General features: G+C 60.5%; 4 protein-coding genes across 4 annotated transcripts in view; 3 read left to right on the top strand and 1 right to left on the bottom strand.

Annotated features, from left to right (window-relative positions):
* Positions 1-3,220, top strand: part of PLXNB3 (plexin B3) — a 10,213-nt gene extending 6,993 nt beyond the window's left edge. The window contains exons 22-34 of the mRNA XM_006899984.1: positions 225-448; positions 522-700; positions 787-853; positions 1,060-1,387; positions 1,470-1,573; positions 1,663-1,756; positions 1,852-2,033; positions 2,118-2,278; positions 2,390-2,537; positions 2,638-2,702; positions 2,773-2,848; positions 2,938-3,012; positions 3,116-3,220. Coding sequence (XP_006900046.1) covers positions 225-448; positions 522-700; positions 787-853; positions 1,060-1,387; positions 1,470-1,573; positions 1,663-1,756; positions 1,852-2,033; positions 2,118-2,278; positions 2,390-2,537; positions 2,638-2,702; positions 2,773-2,848; positions 2,938-3,012; positions 3,116-3,220 — 1,808 coding nt within the window. The remainder of the gene's footprint in view (positions 1-224; positions 449-521; positions 701-786; positions 854-1,059; positions 1,388-1,469; positions 1,574-1,662; positions 1,757-1,851; positions 2,034-2,117; positions 2,279-2,389; positions 2,538-2,637; positions 2,703-2,772; positions 2,849-2,937; positions 3,013-3,115) is intronic.
* A 1,197-nt stretch (positions 3,221-4,417) lies between these two features.
* SRPK3 (SRSF protein kinase 3) lies at positions 4,418-7,670 on the top strand. The gene is made up of 15 exons (XM_006899936.1): positions 4,418-4,547; positions 4,684-4,792; positions 4,879-4,966; positions 5,072-5,159; positions 5,446-5,552; positions 5,614-5,779; positions 5,877-5,902; positions 6,247-6,376; positions 6,462-6,503; positions 6,585-6,683; positions 6,751-6,851; positions 7,004-7,111; positions 7,186-7,255; positions 7,329-7,421; positions 7,486-7,670. The coding sequence occupies exons 1-15, from the start codon at positions 4,484-4,486 to the stop codon at positions 7,668-7,670; spliced, it is 1,476 nt and encodes a 491-aa protein (XP_006899998.1). The 5' UTR covers positions 4,418-4,483.
* A 721-nt stretch (positions 7,671-8,391) lies between these two features.
* Positions 8,392-15,473, bottom strand: LOC102847162 (isocitrate dehydrogenase [NAD] subunit gamma 1, mitochondrial-like). The gene is made up of 13 exons (XM_006899983.1): positions 15,393-15,473; positions 12,515-12,556; positions 12,307-12,318; positions 12,030-12,127; positions 11,827-11,939; positions 11,014-11,074; positions 10,801-10,933; positions 10,512-10,645; positions 10,258-10,360; positions 10,034-10,180; positions 8,797-8,891; positions 8,647-8,707; positions 8,392-8,493 (listed from the first exon to the last, which is right to left on the bottom strand). Exons 1-13 carry the CDS (start codon positions 15,471-15,473, stop codon positions 8,392-8,394), a joined length of 1,182 nt encoding a protein of 393 aa, XP_006900045.1.
* Positions 15,474-15,810: 337 nt separating this feature from the next.
* SSR4 (signal sequence receptor, delta) lies at positions 15,811-17,650 on the top strand. Its single transcript, XM_006899935.1, has 6 exons — positions 15,811-15,884; positions 16,550-16,668; positions 17,002-17,076; positions 17,212-17,301; positions 17,376-17,441; positions 17,542-17,650. Exons 1-6 carry the CDS (start codon positions 15,818-15,820, stop codon positions 17,644-17,646), a joined length of 522 nt encoding a protein of 173 aa, XP_006899997.1. The 5' UTR covers positions 15,811-15,817; the 3' UTR covers positions 17,647-17,650.
* Positions 17,651-20,227: the final 2,577 nt, after the last annotated feature.

Raw genomic sequence — 20,227 nt, 5'->3', positions numbered from 1 at the left:
TCCCAGGTGTGTGTGGGGCAGGCGACCAGGGTCCCTGGGTGTTCCCAGGTGTGGGGGGGGCAGGCGACCAGGGCCCCAGGGCGTTCCCAGGTGTGGGGGGGGCAGGCGACCAGGGTCCCTGGGTGTTCCCAGGTGTGGGGGGGGCAGGCGACCAGGGCCCCAGGGCGTTCCCAGGGCGGGGGCGGGCCTGGGGCCTGGATGCTGCTCACCAGGACCGCCTGCAGACCTGATGACGGAGATGACGGACCTCAGCAGTGACCTGGAGGCCAGCGGCATCCCCTTTCTGGATTACCACACCTACGCCCAGCGAGTCTTCTTTCCAGGCCATGGTGGCTGCCCGCTGCAGCCCACGGCCGACAGGGCCGAGGACGAAGGCCGTGGGGCCACCGTGCGCCAGGGCCTCCTACAGCTCTCCCACCTGCTCAACTGCAAGCTTTTCCTGCTCAAGGTGAGGGCCGGAGCGGGGGTGGGGGGGAGCAGACGGGCAGGGCGGGGGGGGTCACACGCCAGCTCCCCCCCAGCTCATCCACACGCTGGAGGCGCAGCCCAGCTTCTCCCAGCGCGACCGCTGCCACGTGGCCTCCCTGCTGTCCCTGGCGCTGCACAGCAAGCTGGAGTACCTGACCGACATCCTGAGGACGCTGCTTGGAGACCTGGCTGCGCACTACGTGCACAAGAACCCCAAGCTCATGCTGCGCAGGTGGGCCCGGGACAGAGATGCAGGGGGGGGGGGCTCGGGGAGGCCTGAGAGCCGGGACCCCAGCCTGAGCGAGGCCGCCTTCGCAGGACTGAGAGCATGGTGGAGAAGCTGCTCACCAACTGGCTGGCCATTTGTCTGTACAGCTTCCTGAGGGTGAGGGCACTGGCTGCCGGTCGTCCTCAGGCCCGCGTTGCTCAGGGTGGGTCTTGGGGACAGAAGCAGGACACCAGCACCCTCCCACCCAGGGACCCACGAACAACACAGCACCAGGGAATATGAAAGAGCCTCAACGTGGGAGACGGGAGGGTGGGTTTGGGAGCCGAGTCCCTCACACATCAGGCCCATCTTGATGGTCACAGGAGGTGGCTGGGGAGCCGCTGTACATGCTATTCCGGGCCATCAAGTACCAGGTAGACAAGGGTCCTGTGGATGCCGTGACGGGCAAGGCCAAGCACACTCTGAATGACAGCCACTTGCTGCGTGAGGACGTGGAGTTCCGGCCCCTGACACTCACGGTGCTGGCAGGCCCAGGGACCAGCGGGGCAGCAGGGGCCGGCTCAGGGCAGCACGTGCCAGCCCGGGTGCTGGACACTGACACCATCACCCAGGTCAAGGAGAAGGTGTTGGACCAGCTCTACAAGGGCACCCCCTTCTCCCAGAGGCCCTCCGTGCACACCCTAGACCTTGGTGAGAAGCCCTGCCCACCTTCCAAGAATGGGCAACTCTGGGAACAGGCCAAGGGCTGACTGGTCTCCCTGTATGCCCCTAGAATGGCGCTCAGGCATGGCTGGTCACCTCACCCTATCTGATGACGATCTAACGTCAGTGACTCAGAACCACTGGAAGAGACTCAACACCCTGCAGCACTATAAGGTGGGGTTGGGGCTCAGGGGGCGAGGTGGGGGCCAGGGGTCCAGCCCTGCCTCAGGACTCAGCCCAGGCCTCTATCCCCTCCCTGGCAGGTCCCAGATGGAGCGACAGTGGGGCTTATTCCCAGGATGCACCACACTGGCACAGTGGCCCAGACTTTGGCACAGGGCTGCCCTTCTGGGGAGAGTGAGTTCCTGGCCCCTGTCCACAGGAAGTGGGGCCCAAAGCCCATTCAGCCACCTCCTCACCCCGATGCTTGTGCCCTCACTGGGTGCCCTCAGATACGCCCATGCTGGAGCACAGTGAGGATGGGGAGGGCAGTGGACTTCGCCTCTGGCACCTGGTGAAGGCCACCGAGGAGCTGGAGGGGACCAAGCCTCGGCGGAGCAGCCTGCGGGAGCGAGAGCGGGCCCGGGCCAAGGCCATTCCAGAAATCTACCTCACTCGCCTCCTGTCCATGAAGGTCAGGGCCTGTGAGGCAGGTGGCCCCGGGCTGAGCGGGCATTCCCCTGCCTGCTTACCCACGGCGCCCCTGCCTGCCCTCCAGGGTATGCTGCAGAAGTTCGTGGATGCCACATTCCAGGCCATCCTGAGTGTGAACCGTCCTGTGCCCATCGCAGTCAGGTATCTCTTTGATCTCCTGGATGAGCTGGCAGAGAAACATGGCATCGAGGACCCCGAGGTCCTACACATCTGGAAGACCAACAGGTGGCTCCTCTGTGTAGATCCCCTCAGGGCAGAGGGCTGGAGAGCACGTCTGGGGTCCTGGATTTAGGGGCGCTGCCCAAGCCACTTAGCAGCCCATACCGGTGTCCCCAGCTTGCTGCTTCGGTTCTGGGTGAACACCCTGAAGAACCCCCAGCTCATCTTCGACGTGCGGGTATCAGACAATGTGGACGCCATCCTGGCTGTCATCGCCCAGACCTTCATTGACTCCTGCACCCTCTCGGAGCACAAAGTGGGCCGGGTAAGAGGGGGGTCTCCCCTTACCCACGGGGCTGTGAGCGGCCAGGGTGTCTCCAGCAGCTCTGGGGGAAAGCTCATGTACCCCTCCTCTTCTGGAGCAGGACTCCCCTGTGAACAAACTGCTCTACGCCAGAGAGATCCCCCGATACAAGCAGATGGTGGAGAAGTAGGTGCCCTGCTGGCTAAGGGCCAGGGCCGGGGACCAGGCCTGCCCCTCACTCTGTCCCTTCCCTCAGATACTACTCGGGCATTCGCCGGAGCTCCCCTGCCAGCTACCAGGAGATGAACTCAGCCCTGGCTGAGCTCTCGGGGGTGAGGTGCAGCCTGGGGCCGGGGCAGGAGCGAGGGGGACGTGGTGAGGCGCAGGCTGGAGCCTCACTCTCCCCTCACACTGCCCCCAGAGCTCCGTCTCTGCCCCCCACTGCCTGGAGGCCCTGCAAGATCTGTACAAGCACATCCACAGGTACTACGACCAGGTGAGACCCAGCTACTCCGGAGGGCACAGATGCTCAGTGGGGGCAGCCTTCCAGAAGCCTGGCAAGTGCTGCAGCCAGGTGAGGCACCTCCTCTCATGAGCAGGTCATCAGTGCCCTGGAGGAAGACCCCTTGGGCCAGAAGATGCAGCTAGCCTGTCGTCTGCAGCAGATCGCTGCCCTGGTGGAGAACAAGGTGACTCACCTGTGAGCTCCCCTCTGGCCCTGCCGGAGCACCCCGAGAGTCCTGGGTCCAGCCTGCACGCAAGGAGGCACGCACGAAGGGTGCCGTCAAGACACGCACCGGCTCCATCCTGATGGCAGCCTGCCCCTTTCACACCCCTTCCCAGCCCACTGTATTTATTTGCTTGCTGGAGACTCACATGTGGAAATAAAATAAAAATCTTTCTGGACAAAGCCCAGCCCCAGCTTCCTCTGCAAGTCAGCCCAGTGCTCCTTCCAAGTTGGCACGCTGCCTTCCCCGCTCTAGGTGTCCCTCAGCCCATCACTGGGTGACTTCTCTGGGGCCCTGACAGCCACAGCCAACACCAAGCCCTTCCATTCTCCCCTGACCCCCTCAGACTATACCTTCAGAGCAGCTAGAGCCATCCATGCAGACAAACGCCAGACTGCTGTTCATAACTTTAGGGAGAGCCCCCCCACCTGTCCCCAATCAAGCCCTAGCTAAGGTCAGATGAGGTGGTGGCAGGTCTGGGGCCCTAGTCCCTCCTTGCAATCACCATTCTGATGCCGAGCCCAGGGCTGGCAGGAGCTCCAATGACACCAGCAATGCGAGGGGCGATGCATGTGGGAGAGGTGGGCGAGCATGCAGGGTAAGGGATCTGCGGGGGGTTGGGGGGGGGGAAAGTCCCGAGAGGGCGCCACCTAGGGGCACTTCGGGCTGGGTGCAGCTGCAGGGGGGGGGGGGGGGGGGGGGGGGCCGAGGGCCTGGACAAAAATCTTCCCTGGAGCTACTGCGAGTGGGGCTCTGCCCGGGGCTGGGCCATCTGTGCTCACCCACAAGGGGTTAGGCCACAGCCGCAGAAGGGCTGGGCCTGGGAGCCAGCTCACCATGTGCTCTAGTGGGCCGGGCCTGGGATCCAGGGGACCGCTGGTGGCCCGCCTGCCCCCTCCTTGTGCCTGGCTGAATACCTTGCCTGCGGCCGAGCAGCTGGGATGCTATTTATAAAGGAGAGTGAGCTCAGCAGCAGCCAGCAGGCTATAAATGCTGGGCCTGAGGCCTGGCCCCACAGGAGCGGCCGCCACGGCCCCAGGATCTGCGGCCGTGGGGATGAGTGCCAGCGCTGGTGGCGGTGGGGACAGTAGCGGCGGCAGCAGCAGGTAGGGCCCAGCTCAACACCCCGGGGCCTCTGGTGCTTCTGGGAGCTCACTGTCACTCACCTCCAGTTCCCAGGTCTCTTTTGGACCTGAGTCCTCGGGCTCCGAGTTGGCTCCAGCTGCCCCGCTGCCTAGGATGCTGCAGGGGCTTCTGGGCTCTGAGGATGAAGAGCAGGAAGACCCCAAGGATTACTGCAAGGGTGAGGCCGGGGCTGCCCCCCAGAGACCACTGCTGAGGCCCGGAAGTGGGCCCGAGGCGGCGGAGGACCGGCAGGGGCTCCCTGAGGGGGAGGGGAGGGAGAAGAGCTTGCTGTGGCTGACAGGTCCCCTGGCCAGGTGGCTACTACCCCGTGAAGATCGGCGACTTGTTCAACGGGAGGTACCACGTGGTGCGCAAGCTGGGCTGGGGCCACTTCTCCACCGTCTGGCTCTGTTGGGACATCCAGTGAGTGGCCCCCTGTGCTCCAGGTGGGCCCAGGGTCACCCCTTGCCATCCTGCCCAGGCCCACAGCGCACATGGTCTCGCTGCAGGCGTAAGCGGTTCGTGGCCCTGAAAGTGGTGAAGAGTGCAGGGCATTACACGGAGACAGCTGTGGATGAGATCAAGCTCCTGAAATGTGTGAGGCACCGCCCCTTGCAGCGGCTGGCCAGGCAGTGAGCTTGCGGGCCCGCCGGGGTGGGGGTGGGAGGCCGGCATCGTCATGCTCCTCGGCTCCCACTCCAGGTGCGGGACAGTGACCCCAGTGACCCCAAAAGGGAGACCATTGTCCAGCTGATTGATGACTTCAGGATCTCAGGGGTTAATGGCGTCCGTATCCTTTGTGGCAGCGGAGGGCTTGCTGGGCTCTGTGATGGGTTTGCCCACCCAGGGTGCTGGTCTATGGGACAGGCCAACCCTGCGGGAGCGGGTCTTTTTAGGGGCAGGAGGTGTGGTCCCGGCGGTGGCACAGAGGACTGATCCTCCAGTACCATCTCTAGAATGGGCATCCAAGCTGGCACACTGCCGCCTGTGACCAGAAAGACTATAATTACACCAGTGATGGCAGCTGCAGGGGACAAGCTCTCCTGACGGCCGCCTCCCTTCACTCATGAGCACAGATGTGTGCATGGTGCTGGAGGTCCTGGGCCACCAGCTTCTCAAGTGGATCGTCAAGTCCAACTACCAGGGCCTGCCTGTGCCCTGCGTGAAGAGCATCATAAGGCAGGTGAGTGGGGCGGGGGCTGGCAGCCTGGCGGGGCGCGGGACTTCAGTGTGGCTCTCGCCAGGTGCTGCATGGCCTGGACTACCTGCACACCAAGTGCAAGATCATCCACACGGACATCAAGCCCGAGAACATCCTGCTGTGTGTGGGCGACCCCTACATCAGGCGTCTGGCTGCAGAGGCCACGGAGTGGCAGCAGGCGGGGGGCCCACCGCCCTCCCGCTCCACAGGTACCGCATCCACAGGAGCCAGGGTCGGGTTGGGGGGGGGCCCAGCCGCCTCTGAGTCGGCTGCTCTCTCTCCCTCCCTACTTGTTGGTGTCCCCAGTCAGCACTGCACCCGAGGAGGCCTTGGTAAGTTGTCTTGTGCGTTGTGTGCCCACGCTCCACCCTGACCCCTGCAGAGGCCACCTGAAAGACTCAGGGAGGTAGCCCATGCCCCCAGATGACCACTTTCCACCCACGGGCATCCTTGGCTCTGGGCAGCAGGGGTGTCGGACTCCTCAGAGTGGGAGCAGGAAGGTAGGAGCTGAGCTTGGCAGAGAGCTGAGGTGCCTGGCATAGCAGGTGGGTGGGTGACAGCGTGGTGCCAGTGAACCGGACCATGAGGGTGACCTGTTGCAGCCCCCATGGTGGCTGACTAGGCATGGAGCCCTCCGGGCTGATCCTGGTCCCCCCCCCATCCCCGCTCCCGGCAGACTGGCAAACTGTCTAAGAACAAGAGGAAGAAGCTGCGGCGCCGACGGAAGCAGCAGATGCGGCTGCTGGAGGAGCGGCTGCGGGACCTGCGGAGGCTGGAGGCCATGGAGGCTGTGACCCAGGCGGAGGGTGAGGGGCAGCCGGGGCAGGCGGGGGAAACGCGTCGCAGGGCAAAGCCGCCCGCAGGCCCCCAACCTCCTTTTCGTGTGCCCAGACGCCAGCTCAAGAATAGAGGGGGGCAGTGGCTCCACCTCCTCTTCTGGCTGCCACCCAGGAGGGCCCCTGTCGTCGTCACCAGCCCCAGGCGGGGAGCGCAGCCTCAGCCCCAGCTCCCAGACCTCTGGCTTCTCAGGCTCCTTCTTTTCGGCCACCTCGTGCTCCATCCTCTCCGGATCCTCCAACCAGCGGGAGAGCGGGGGCCTCCTTTCACCCAGCAGTAAGTGGGCTGGGGGTGGTGGCCACAGGCTGGGGCGGCCTACTCACTCCTGCTCGCCCACCTCTAGTGCCATTTGGTGCCTCAAGCCTCCTGGTAAACCCCCTGGAGCCCCAAAATGCAGACAAGATCAAGATCAAGATTGCAGACCTGGGCAACGCCTGCTGGGTGGTGAGTGGGCCAGGAGCCCAGCTTGCAGTGAGCTTCCGGGCCCACCTAGTCTGCAGGGCACAGCGTCCTCCCTAGGGGCAGGCCCCTCTCAGTACTGAGCGGCCACCATCCTCAATCCCTCCTGGGCCATCTGGGGCTCTCCCTTCCTGCAGCACAAGCACTTCACAGATGACATCCAGACTCGGCAGTACCGGGCCGTGGAGGTCCTGATTGGGGCTGAGTATGGGCCCCCCGCCGACATCTGGAGCACAGCCTGCATGGTAGGAGGGTGTAGCAAGGTGGGCAGGGGGGCTCCCAGCCTGACCCTGCGGCAGCCTTGCCCTCTCCGTTGCAGGCCTTTGAGCTGGCCACTGGCGACTACCTGTTTGAACCCCACTCTGGTGAAGACTACAGTCGGGACGAGGGTAGGTGAGGTGGGCCGGGGGCCCGGCTGGGGCTGCTGCGGCTCGCCCTCGGAAACCTCATCTATGCCTGCAGACCACATCGCCCACATCGTGGAGCTGCTGGGAGACATTCCCCCGGTGTTCGCCCTCTCAGGCCGCTACTCTCGGGAGTTCTTCAACCGGAGAGGTGGGGAGAGGAGGGTGGGCCAGCCCCCCAGCACCGGGCAGAGCCTGACAAGGCCCCTCCCCAGGCGAGCTGCGGCACATCCACAACTTGAAGCGCTGGGGCCTGTACGAGGTGCTCATGGAGAAGTACGAGTGGTCCCTGGAGCAGGCCACGCAGTTCAGCGCCTTCCTGCTGCCCATGATGGAGTACCTCCCCGAGAAGAGGGCCAGTGCTGCTGAGTGCCTCCGACACCCCTGGCTCAACCCCTAGTCCGCAAGCCTCAGGAAGCCTGCCTCCTTTCTTAATAAAGTTGGAACTGCAACTCCAGTGTCCTGAGTGGGGAGCACTGCCCACCCCAGAGAACAGAGGCTTCAAGGTGTGAATGGGGCCAGTTGTTGTTGTTATGTGCCGTCGAGTAGCTTGCGACTCATAGCGACCCTATGTACAACAGCCCTAAACTCTGCTCTGTCCTGTCTCTGACACTCCCATCCCGATTATCCCAGTCACTGAATCAATCCACCTCATAGAGGGCCTTCTCCTCCTGCACTGTCCCTCCACCCTCCCAAGCATGATGTCCCTCTCCAAGGACCGGTGTCTCCTCACAACATGTCCAAAGGATGTTAGACGGAGCCTCAGAATCCTTGCCTCCAAGGAGCCACCCGTTTTAACCCTTTCCAGGACGAATCTGTTTGTTTTTCTAGCAGTCCATGGTATTCTCAATACTCTTCTCCAGCACCACAGCTCAAAGGCATCAATTCTCCTTCTAGCCTCCTTGGTCATTGTCCAACTCTCTGATGCATAACAAGTGATTGCGAAGACCATGGCCTGTATCAGACGCACCTTAGTCTCCAGGGAGACACCATTGCTCTTCAGTAATGGGGCCAGAGGTTGCTTTATTTTGCAGTCGGGGCTGCTTTAGGCCACTGGGGCTGCTGGGGGTGCCAGGGGGTGGGGATGCGGAGGAAGGGGTAGAATGGAGCGGCGGGGACAGCTAGGCCCCCACAGCCCGGCCGTTGATGATCCTGATGTGACGGATGATGTCCTGGATGGCTTCGGATGTGGTGCCCTGGCCCCCGATGTCTGGGGTGTGCATCTGTGGAAAAAGACTCACTTGGGCACATGTGTGGTCCTGCCCACTGAACCCTACCTAGCTCATATTCCACAAAGAGGGACAGCAAAGGCCCTGCTGCTCGACCCATGGGTACTACCCTTCCCTCGGGGGCAGGCTGCAGGGGAAGAGCCTTACGTTCTCGTTATCCATGGATGCCAGGACGGCCTTGCGGATGGAGGTGGCGTAGGAATGGAGCCTACAGGACAAGAAGGCTGGCTTTGGCTCCCTAGGGCCCTGGGTGCAGCCAGGGCAGGTTCCAGGGCCCGACATGGGAAAGCCACTTACTTGAGGTGGTCGAGCATCATGCAGCTTGCCAGCAGTGTCGCTGTGGGGTTGGCGACGTTCTTATTGGCAATGCTCTTGCCTGTGTTCCTGGTAGCCTGGAAGAGGCCAGACAGGACAGGGTGGCTGGAGAGTGGGGAGGGCAGGCCACACGCTGAGAGTGGCCAGTGAGGCAGGTACAGACAGAAAGTATGTCAGCAGCTGGCAGGAGTGCCCACTCGTGGGAATGGGGTCCCTTCTCAGGATGGACCTGGTGCCAATACATCATGGACTTGAAAAAAATCGGATTTTTCAAAAATTTTGTCTTGGTGAGCTCTGGTGGCTTAGTGGCAAGAAGCTGCACTGCAATCCTAGAAGTAGCAGTTCGAATCCACCAGATGCTCTGCTGGAGAAGGAGGGACAATCTCCTCCTGTACCAGTCAGATCTGATTTGATGGTACACACACACACACACACACACACACACACACACACACGTTAAAAAAAATTTGTCTTAGCCTAACACATAATATGAAGTTTGTTAAACACTTTGAAGTAAACAATTCATGGCATTTGATCGCCATAATCATATGGTACACAACTACTACTGGTATCTTCAGAAGTCAGTGCAAAAAGGGCTAATTTCAGGTTACATTAAAATTTTCACATCTATCATGCTGTTGTTGTGTACCATTGAGTCAGAACTGACCCACAGCTGTGGCCTCGAACCGCATGCCTTTGGGATTGCAGTGCAGCTTCTTGCCACTTGGCCACCAGAGCTCTCTCTCACATCTAAAATCGTAAAGAAAACCTGAACAGAGAGGCAAGCATTCGGTTCATACACACAATGCTAGGGCACCTGAAGAACAGGTGAACCAAAGTGCTCAAGCTATCAGTGGGGTAACTGGCACGCCGCCGAGCACTGCCGCTGTCGGTCAGTCCACACAGCGGGGACCCACTCATCCGTACCACAGTGGAGCGCGACTGCTCAGTGCTGGCGAGAGCGCAGTCCTGCCGCCCGCCACTGCACGAGGAGCAGGGCGGTGCCAGGAGGCAGCACAGAGCCGCAACGGTCTGAGTTCACCACGGGGCACGTCTGGACGACTGCAGCCCAGAGGTCCACAAGTGGGGACATGCTGGCTGGAAGGGAAGGGTTCCTTTCAACAAAAACATCCCAAGGGTGACTGAGGAGAACACACTGAAGTTTGTGAAACTCACTGTTACATGGAGGGACTGAATGCGACACACTACGAGCACTTACTGTCTCAAACACTGCGTACACATGGCCATAGTTAGCGCCAGCCACAAGGCCCGGGCCCCCGACCAGCCCGGCGCAGACGTTGTTGACAATGTTGCCGTAGAGGTTAGGCATCACCATCACATCGAACTGCTGGGGCCGGGACACCAGCTGCAGCGTGAGAAGGGGGTGAGGACACGGCACGGCCCGAGGCCCAGAAGAGGGGTGCGGCCAGCCCCACGACCTACCTGCATGGTAGTGTTGTCCACAATCATGCTCTCAAAGGCGATCTGAGGGTAGCGGCTGGCCACCTCTCGACAGCACTGGAGGAAGAGTCCATCGCCTAGTTTCCTGGGGACACAGGACACTGGTTTGATCATCACGCTCCCTCTCGTTTGGACTGTGGCATGTCCCTGGCCAAGGAAGGGGTGTGTGTGCACCACACCCTGAGGGCCAGAGGATACCCCTTGGGCACTGCCTGGAAGCAGGGTGGGAGGCATACATGATGTTGGCTTTGTGGACAGCGGTGACCTTCTTGCGCCCGCTCTCATGGGCCAGCTTGAAGGCGTACTCCGCAATGCGCAGAGACTTGGCCTTGGTGATGATCTTCAGGCTCTCCACCACGCCACCCACGCTCTGCAGAGACAGCAAGAGAGGCCGAGGCCTGGGGGAGCTGGTCCCTTGTGGGAGGACAGAGCTGTTGTCCTGGGTCCTGAGCTTCCTCCCCTGGGTCCAGCCCTCCTGCATCTTAGCCAGGGCCTAAATCCAAAGTGTCACCCCTGGTCGCCCACCTCATGTTCCAAGCTGCTGTACTCGCCCTCAGTGTTCTCCCGGACAATGAGGATGTCAATGTCCTTGTGCCGGGTCACCACCCCTGGCAGGCTCTTACAGTGGATGACGTTGGCGTAAAGGTCCAGGCTGGTGCTGGGGGAGGAGGCAGGTTAGGATTAGGGAGGAGTAGCTGGGGCCCCAACCGGGCCACCCGGCTGTGCACCTGACCTCACCGAAGGATGTTGTTTCGGGATTTGTGTGATGGTGGCAGGTTGTGGTTTGTTTCGATATTGCCTGCAGAATCAAAGTAAGATGACCTGGCTGGCAAGGGAGCTCCCTGGCTCACAAATGCTGCCACCCCACTCACCCACCCACCCAGGAGACACTTCCAAGCAGACAGAACACAGGCTTTGGCAGAAGTAGAAACAGCTCAGGGGACAAGAGGCCATGCCTCCAACGCCACGCTCCATGGGAGGGCATGTCTGTCTACTTCACTGATAGTCCCCGGAACGTGGAGGCATGTGGCACACACTCAAGAATGAACAGTGACGGGAAGCTGGCTGGTGGGCTGCCACTCCCACCCCCCCGTGCCCCGGGCTTAGGGCCTCTTCTCTGCATCACTATGCTGGCCAGCCCAGTCTAGTGCAGCAAGGTGACTTTGGTCAAGTGGCTAGAAGCCCCACAATGAGGCTGCGCCCTTCCGTGACCCCGTATGAAGAGCGCCAGGCCTTCTGAGCCACATTCCGCCTGGCTGACTCTCCCTGAGAGTGCTGCTGGGTGGCTGGGCACAGGACTCATGCCTAGTTCAAGTCTGCACGCAGAGCTCCTCACACAGGTGGCGTGAGGGCCAAGGCTGCACGGGAAGCAGTGTGGGACGGTGTCTATGTGAAGATGCTCCCAGCAGGGTGACAGAGATAGCAGAACTGGAGAGGTCCCTAGAAGCTCTGGCCAGTGTCCATGCAAAGAGGTTCTCCCTGGGCAGAGGAGCCCAGAAATCTGAGACAGCCCCAGAGGCCAGTGTCAGCTCGGACTCAAAAGGAGCTCACCCTTCAGAGCCACACGGTTCCGCCGAATGGCCATGATGGCATTGCGGATATCCTCCTCGTCGGCATTGGAGCTCACGTGCACCTCCTCGAAGTCCACCGGGACACACGCATGCCTGGGGCCGGGACGACATCAGGGCTGCTGGCTGCCTGGCGGTCCCCCGGCCCCAGCCCAGGACACCATTAGCCCCCCTGTGGCCCCATACCTGAACACAGACTTGACGTGCAGCATGAGCTCAGGTCCAATACCATCCCCAGGGATCATGGTCACTGTGTGTCGCCCACCATACTTAGCTGACGGAGGCTGCAGGGATGGGAGGGGGAAGGGCAACCCGGGGCTCCTGAAGCCTCCTTGGCTGGGCTCCCACGTGTTCCAGCCAGTCCCTTCTTCCCAAGGGTCCAGTCCAGGGCACATCCCTCCCCGAGCCCACCCCTGCACAAGTGCCTCCTGAGCCCACCACGAAGAGAAAGAAACATACTCACAATTGTTTGCTGCTAGGAAGAGAGAAGACAAAAACAAGACAAGGTCAGTGGGACAGGCTGTGCCTTAGGGATGCTGGTCCTGTGGTCGAGGGACAGGTGTTGGGGGGCTCTGGGGTCTTTTCTTTGGGTGTCCTGTCTAGCACAATTCAAGTAAGGGGTGGGTTGAGGACATGGGGGGAGAAGGCACCAGCACCCCAGCAGTACTTACTGAGGAGATGCTCCTTCGGGGGGCCTCCTGCGCACCTAGAACCTGGCAAAGACAATCCAGTTCCCAGTGTGGCTTGTCAGCTCCCAGCCAGGTGTCACAACCCACCCCACCCCAGCCCTGCTCCAATCTCCAGGGCGCAGCTCGGGGCCAGCTGTCCCAGCCCTGGTATAACCGTGCCCTAGGGAAGGCTCTACCAGCCCTTCACGGTGTGCCAAACTCTTTCAGCAGGTGCAACAGGGAGAGCTCTAAACCAACCCCAAGTCAACGAGGATGGGAACTCTCATTCCTTTTATCATCATTCCTTCTTACAAAAGCAAGCTGTGCTTACCACAGGGCAAACAGGAGCCGGCAGCCTGCTAGCCTCGGGCCCCGAGGTGGGCACCAGCAGCTCGGCTTCATGCTCAGGGACACCCACAGCTTTGGGAGAGTAGTAACAAGGACACTGACACACGGGAGTGTGCCCGGGTCCGCCTTGTCACTTGGAGACGCCTGCCACTGGCTGAACCATGACAAAGCAGGAGGGGGTTGCCACACTGAGAGCTGATGGTCTGTCTGTCACTAGGCCTCAAGGTCGGTTCCCAACACGTGCGGCCAGAGGGAGCCTGCCCTGCTGCACACGACGGCTCCGCTCGCACTCCTCACTCCACACTCCCTCAGGGTCACTGCCTTGAACCCTCTCAAAGCCTAAACTCCTACAAACGGAGGCCTTATCTGTCTGGTCCCACGCTGTCAGCCCAGCACACAAGGCTTATTTCCTGAAGGAAAGTGAGTCAGTTAGAGAATGAAGTACAAGACTGTGGGCTTCAAGGTTGGGGAGATCGAGGCCAAATCCAGCATCTAGGCCCAGGAAACATGGCTCAGCCACACGGAGCAATCATCTTCAAGACTCAGGCAGATCAGTGAGGGCCTGGCGGAGCTGCCGGAAACCCTTCCTGCCCAGTCTGTCCCTGCTCAGCTTTGGCACTGCGCTCCTGGGGCTGGCTGCTCCCACTGCCCGCCATGGCCAGTCGACTCATGCTTGAACCTTCCATCAGCAGCTTGCTTGGTTAGAGGCTCCTTCCAGCTTTGGACTTGAGACACAGAGGTTTTCAACAGGGACCTCCCTAAACTGGCCTGCTGCACATGCGTGTGTTTAATGCAGCAAATTACTTGCCACGGTCCGAAGGCATGGTCTTCTACTTTGTAATGTGTGGGAAATCCAAGCCTGTGGTCAAGGCCCTACTGTGCAGTGTGAATCACTACTCAGAAAATGAAGTACAAGATCACTAACCTTGCCTGAGTCACTCCTTGTATCTGACAAGAGGAAAAAAAAGGAGATGGCAGCAAGCAGAGAGAGGTGATCCGACTACCAAGAAGAGGAGACAGAAATGGAGCACGTCTGCAGACCCAGCGTTCCAGTGCAGGGAAGCTCCTAGACAGTTTAGCTGAGGCGCTAGAGAACTCTGTCATACTGGCTAGAGCAGAGCAGTGGCCAGGCCTGTCCAAGAGGCCCAGGGCCAGAGTGAGACAGGCTGAGGAGACACTGCCCTGCTGAGGAGACACTCCTGCCGAGGACTGCGGTCCTGAACATTCCTGAAGCTAAACTGCAACCTTCCCTGGTAAACACTTTAACTGTGAGTTTTGTGGTGCCCGGGCAATGATCCAACTGGCACAAGAGGAGACTGCCCCTCCTCCAGCAGACCATCTGGTGGATTCGAACCATGCAGCTTCGGGACTGAAGCACAGCTTGCAATGAGTTCTTAAACCAAGCAGAGCAGCAGACAGTGCTGGGGGAGGAGGTGTCAGAACGGGTAAAAAGATCATGAATCAATCAGTCTTGGGGCTGCCGATCATGGTGATCCTCCACCCTTCCACAACACACCTCCTCCAGGTACAGCCAGCCTCCGCCTCTGCAAGGTGACAGGCGCTCGCTCCCAGGGAGCCATCAGCACTCACACTGAACAACGCTGAATGCCACAGAAATGGGGCTCGGTGGTGTGTATGCTCCGCCAAAGGGATTCTACTCTCTCCCAGGTACTGGCCTGTCCCAGGGGTCCTCTAAGGATGCTCACATTGCTGACCATTCATGGAGCCCCCAACCCTGCTCTAACAGCCACCCACCCAAGCGCACCCAGAAGGAGAGTTTAGGGCAGAGACAAACAGCTCACCCAGAGCCCTCCAGACAGTCTCTCTGAGTGGCTGTCCTTTCCCAACAGGGGGCATTTCAGGGCTGCAGGTAAGTCAGTGCGCAGAAATGGCCATGGGGAGTGTGACCAAAGTCACTCAGTTCTGGAAGGTCAGCGCTGGCAGGACTGGTGCCTAACACTGGACAGAGGGTAGACTGGAGGCCACAGAGCGGAGGAATTGGCCTAAAATCACGCAGGGTCAGTGGAGGAGCCTGACTGGAGGTCATAGCCCTTTTTGCCTGAGGGGCAATGTGGGCCCGCTGCTGCTTCAAGTGCTGTGTGCCTTCCAGTCTATCTTTCTACTGCAGGGCACGGGGAAATGTAACCAAGATCCTCTATGAAGAGCCGCAGAAGCAAAGCTTCACAGCTGCCCACCCCCACTTTGCCTCGGAGCTCCCATTCTAGGGGCGGCGGGGGGGGGGGCGGATCTGGAGCTGTCAGAAGTGTCAGAAGGCTGGCAGCAGCCTGTGGGACCCCGCCCTGAAGATGCAGACCTTTAAGAAGGACCAGAGCCAACTTCGGCCGCCCCACACTGACGGTAGAGGTGGCCAATCCACTGCCACGCGTGACCCTCTCCCCACCCTTCCCGGCGCCGTAGCCAATCAGGCTCCAGGCTGCTCCACTCGCAGTTCCCACTCGCGCCAGCCCCACTGCAAAGCCAGGTCCTTCCGCAACCACTGCGAGTCGTCCCGAAGCCAGCACACCCCTCTCACCTCCCAAGGACGGTAGAGGATGCCCGGTCTAAAAAGGGTCTTCGAAGCGCCACAAGCGGCCGTCGCGACCTTCAGCGCCATGACGGTAAATGACAGCTGCCACACGTCCTTGGGCCGATGACACTGCTCTCGCGATATTCATGCAGGGGGCGGGAGGTGTGAAGGCGGCCGTGAGCTGAGCAGTGCGCACGCGCGGCCGGGCCTCTTCCCACGCCTTCTACCCGCAGCGGATCACCGCCGCCATCTTGGAGGAGGCTGTTCTCCCGGGGTGGAGGAGGAGGACACGTCAGGGCTCGTAGCGACGTCACGTAGGCTGACCCTGCCGGCCGGCGCTTGATTGGCGGCTGCAGCCGGCTGGCCGTTGACGCGTTGCGCTTCCTCGTCTGCCCTCGTGCTTCCTCTGCCCCACTCCCAGAGGAGCAGCGATGGCGGCGGCGGCGCCTCTCGGGGCCCTGGCACTGCTCCTGCTGGCCGGTCTCTCGTGCTGTTCAGGTAGCGGCGCCTGTGAAGGGAGAAGCAGGGGGCGGGCGCAGCCGCGCGGGCATGGCTGCCTCCCGCGTCATCCCACGTTGAGCCCGCAGCCACTTGTGTCACTTTGCCGTTCCTGCCTTGGCCCGGGCGGGGTGGGCCGGCTTCCCTGCCGGGAGTGCGGACAAGCCGGTGAAAGGGGGTCACTGAGCAGCCAGGCCGGGAGAGAAGCACGGGGCCCCACAGCTCGTCCACGGCGGGGTCCGCTCAGGCTGAGACAGGTCTCCCACTGGGGGGCTCCGGGTGCCCTGTCCCGGCCGGAGGTGGCGAAGGCTCCTTCCCATCTGAGGGGCAGGGGACTCTGTGCAGCCAGCGCTGGCGCCCCGCCTTCGGTCGGCGAGTGCGGCCACGGCGGGAAGCGGGTCCCCAGCGTCCTCCATGCTGATGCCTCCGCTGAGATTCGGGGACCTTGTGCGGCAGGGCTGCAACCTCCGACGAGGCCCTCCCCTCTGTGGTGCGGGCACCGTCACCCGAATGAAACGCACCTGCCTCTGCCGCTCCCCCTTCCCGGGGAGCTGCACCTCGAGGCGCCCTGGCCGTGGCCCTTAGGCCCCGATGTCCCCCACATGCTCACAGCTGACACTCTTGGAGACGGGGCACACGCTCCCAGCAGTTCTCTGTCCCCACAGCAGAGGCCTGCGTGGAGCCGCAGATCACGCCCTCCTACTACACCACGTCGGATGCAGTCATCGCCACGGAGACGGTGTTCATCGTAGAGATCTCCCTGACCTGCAAGAACAGGGTTCAGGTGGGGCTTACAGGGCGGGAGGGGGCCAGCTCACTGGCACTGGGGTGCACGGGTGCGGCCAGAGAGGTCATGACTCCAGGGCTGCTGCTGCTCGTGTCTTGGCACTGTCCTCTTCTGGTGGACATATGGGAAGACATCCGGGCCAGCACCAAGTGCGGGTGACGGGGTTCGGGAAGTTAAGAGGAACAAGTTGGCCTTTGGGGGTTGGTTGTGGTCACGTTGGACTAGACCCTGGGACAGTCTTGAGCCTCGTGCCTGCAGGTGAGAAGGTGACAGTGGCACTGCCTTTGCCCCAGTATAGGGAGGTGGTGATCCTCCTTTGCTCTCTCACAGAACATGGCTCTGTATGCAGACGTCAGTGGAAAGCAGTTTCCTGTCACCAGAGGCCAGGATGTTGGACGTTACCAGGTAAGGGAGGGGGGTGGCTTGAGAGTGGGACCTAAAGCTCCCCAGGTGGCCTGAGTCAGCTTGGGGCTCAGGACTTGCGGGGTGCTCACAGTATCCTTGAGCGGCCCTGACCTGTGTTCACTTTGATTGCCCCAGGTGTCATGGAGCCTGGACCACAAGAGTGCCCACGCGGGCACCTACGAAGTCAAGTTTTTTGATGAGGAGTCCTACAGCCTCTTGAGGAAGGTGAGTAAGCCGGGCTGCAGCCCCTCCTGGTCCTGCCCTGTTTCAGCACCCTGACCCCTGCTACTTCCTTGCAGGCTCAGAGAAATAACGAAGACATTTCAGTCATCCCGCCTCTGTTCACAGTCAGCGTGGACCACCGGGTGAGTGGGCTTGAGGGCCAGAGCAGCAAGGGGCAACAGCCTAGCACCTCCTGCAGGCTCTGACTCTACCTGCTTGACTGTGTCTGCCTCTCTCTTGCAGGGAACCTGGAACGGGCCCTGGGTGTCCACAGAGGTCCTGGCCGCAGGGATTGGCCTGGTGATCTACTACCTGGCTTTCAGCGCAAAGAGCCACATCCAGGCCTGAGGGCCAGTGGAGAGTGCGGACCCTCAGGCCCTCCTTTGACCCTTTTAATAAACACCTCTTCGGCCACCACTAGCTGTGTCACCTGCACCTTTCCCCACAGAGGGAGCGACAGGGCTGACAGGGTCCTGTCCTTCCCGTGAGGCTGCGTGATGGGGATGATGGTGCCTCCTCACCCTCCTACATCGCCCTTTCTGACCTTTGCTGTATTCTCTCTGCTCCGACCTCATGTGTGGCTTGGTCTCTGGCCTCAGGAGACCACCTTTCCATGTGGGATGTGGGGAGCAGGCAGGAGGGTGGCCTTGGCCTGCCCTGTATAGTCCTTCAGCAGCCACAGCAAACAGCACAAGCTCCCGGCTGGCCCTGAGCCCCACCCATAAGGATAAGGCCATGTGCACTATTGTTTCCTTGTTTCTGTCCCAACAACCAGGTTACCATTTTATCCCTGAACATTTAGGAAATCACCCAGCTTAGGCCTCTGAGGTCCCCCCTCTCCCCACCCCAGGCCCATTTCCAGTTTTGTTGTTTGGGCTGCTGGAAAACCCATGTTCTAAGTGGGTGGTTTGTTTTTTTTTTAAACTTTCTAGACATCAGAAGCCCCCGTTTGGTGGGGAGGTGTCCCCCTCACGTGTCATGTTCGTCCTGTGTGCAGGCTCAGGATTGTATTTAGAACCCAGCCCCGAACTCGAGTATGCCTATTTTGGTTTGGTGGGGGATTTTTGTTTTTTTTTTAAAAAAAACAGCTTGTTTGTTCTGCTGCTGCTTTCTGCAGACTCTTAGGCCCTTGACAGCCTCAGGACACCAGGTGGGAGTGCTATACAAACCTTCAGGTCACCACACTCTGGCAAAGCTCCCAGTGAGTAATGGAAAGGCAGTCCCAAACAGAGCATGGTTTTTGAGCATGTGAAAGGCCCCTCTTTTCTCTGGTGCCCAGTTGCTGTTCTCTGCACTGGCAGCCATCAGAGCGGGCCATGGACAAGGGCCAGGCTGGTGGATGGCCTGTGTGGGCAGAAGGCAGTGAAAACTGCCAATCACTTGCCTGCTCTGTCTGGCTCCGCCTCCTTTCTTGAGACAACAGGACCTCAAATCACAACCAAGTGCTGGTGCCACCCCCTGCTAGCAATAGCCCAAGTCACTAACACTGGCTCTTGTCATGTTTCCCACGGCCAAGAAACCGAAAGGTCCCAGCCTGTCAGTGCCAGAAAGTGGGGTGACACTGCCTGTCAGCAATCCCCCAGGAGCACTTTGCATCGGTTTCCTGTCCTTCACTGGGATTTACGTGGGGCCTAGGTATCCTCTTTTTGAAACAGTGAGGGGGCCTGCGGAGGGGTCGCAGGGAACTTGGCTCTGAGCTTGACTTCTGAATGCAGAGGAACACTTAGGCTCTGAGCATTGGCTGCGGTCTGCTCATAGCTTATTTCCGCAGCACTACTTCCTCAAGGGGAATGGCGCCCAACTCTGCTGGAGGTAAGGGGGTGACTGCTCCTCCCCAAGTAGCCACCATGCTCAGGATGGCCAAGTTCCCAAGTGGGGAAGGTGGTTCCTGGCTTTTCAGAAACTTGCAGTTTCCTGCCCTCACAGGCCTCTCCCTAGGGTCACCTAGATAGACTCCTTATGTGGGAACAGGAGATGGCCTGAACAGGCCCTGTCTTGTGGAGATGGTGGCCCTTAGCCCCTCTGCACCCAATCCAAGCCCTTCCCCATTCTCAACCCAACCCCCTCAGGATATGGTTTAAGGACCACAGGAGATCAAGGTTCAGCCGGTCCAAAGGCAGCTTGCTTTATTCCCTCTTATACCAGCTCCCTTTGTGTGTCTGTACCCTGTGCCCCAGAAGTGGTTTGGGGCTTTCCCTTAGCTCTGACAAGGGTTCTGTGACCCTGTCCCCTCTCCTGGGAAGCCAGCCTGAGGTCTTCCTGGGGCCCTCAATAGGCCAAGCCCCTCCTCAGGCTCCCACCCTAAATGGTGGTGGGACTTAACAGAATCCGGTCTTCTGGGCATCATGACCCACCTAGAGCCCTCAGTACCTGCGGTCTTCTGACGGCCACCAGTAGAGGGTTCCTCTGTCCCCATACATGGCAGAGCACAGGCCCCTGGGAAGGTTACTTCCCATTCTCACAACCTTGTCCACCCCTCCCTTCCCACCCTGTTCCCCCCTTTCTTCCCTCCCCTCCCACTGTCTTTCCCAGCCTCCCTTGTGGGTCACACTTGGTCAAGCAGCCCAAAAGAGCCACCTGTCCCCAGAGCAGGCCCACAAAACAAAACAACTATTGGCAAGCACAGAAACAGTGAGAAACTACGCAAATCAGAAGTGCTCTCTACAAATCACCAAGGCTCCTAGGGGGCGGGTGCTGTGCCGGGCTTCTGAGCATCCGCCAGGAAGCCCCGCTTGGCTGGCACGCTGTTCTCCCCGTCACCACGTGCCCATGTGAGCACTCCGTGTGTACTCAGGCTCTGCGTCTCACACGTGCACAAAGACAAGGGGGGGGGGTCACAGCAGACGATGCTGGGGGACCAGGTGGTGGCTCAGCTCTCAGGGAAGGCTCCTACTCTGGCGGGGTGTCTATGTTGACAAAGTACACGCAC

This window comes from Elephantulus edwardii, unplaced genomic scaffold, assembly GCF_000299155.1.
Source record: "Elephantulus edwardii isolate Elephantulus edwardi_28Jun2011 unplaced genomic scaffold, EleEdw1.0 scaffold00269, whole genome shotgun sequence".
Lineage (NCBI taxonomy): Eukaryota > Metazoa > Chordata > Mammalia > Macroscelidea > Macroscelididae > Elephantulus > Elephantulus edwardii.
This window is presented reverse-complemented; position numbering and strand designations above follow the sequence as displayed.

Coding starts and splice junctions, on each gene's coding strand:
- SSR4 (XM_006899935.1), top strand. CDS start 15,818: ATGGCGGCGGCGGCGCCTCTCGGGGCCCTGGCACTGCTCCTGCTGGCC. Junction 15,885..16,549: donor CGGTCTCTCGTGCTGTTCAG/GTAGCGGCGCCT, acceptor CTGTCCCCACAG/CAGAGGCCTGCGTGGAGCCG. Junction 17,077..17,211: donor AGGATGTTGGACGTTACCAG/GTAAGGGAGGGG, acceptor TGATTGCCCCAG/GTGTCATGGAGCCTGGACCA.
- SRPK3 (XM_006899936.1), top strand. CDS start 4,484: ATGCTGCAGGGGCTTCTGGGCTCTGAGGATGAAGAGCAGGAAGACCCC. Junction 7,112..7,185: donor TCTGGAGCACAGCCTGCATG/GTAGGAGGGTGT, acceptor TCTCCGTTGCAG/GCCTTTGAGCTGGCCACTGG. Junction 7,256..7,328: donor AGACTACAGTCGGGACGAGG/GTAGGTGAGGTG, acceptor CTATGCCTGCAG/ACCACATCGCCCACATCGTG.
- LOC102847162 (XM_006899983.1), bottom strand. CDS start 15,473: ATGGCGCTGAAGGTCGCGACGGCCGCTTGTGGCGCTTCGAAGACCCTT. Junction 10,934..11,013: donor TCCCGAAACAACATCCTTCG/GTGAGGTCAGGT, acceptor CTCCTCCCCCAG/CACCAGCCTGGACCTTTACG. Junction 10,361..10,511: donor GTCCACAAAGCCAACATCAT/GTATGCCTCCCA, acceptor CTGTGTCCCCAG/GAAACTAGGCGATGGACTCT.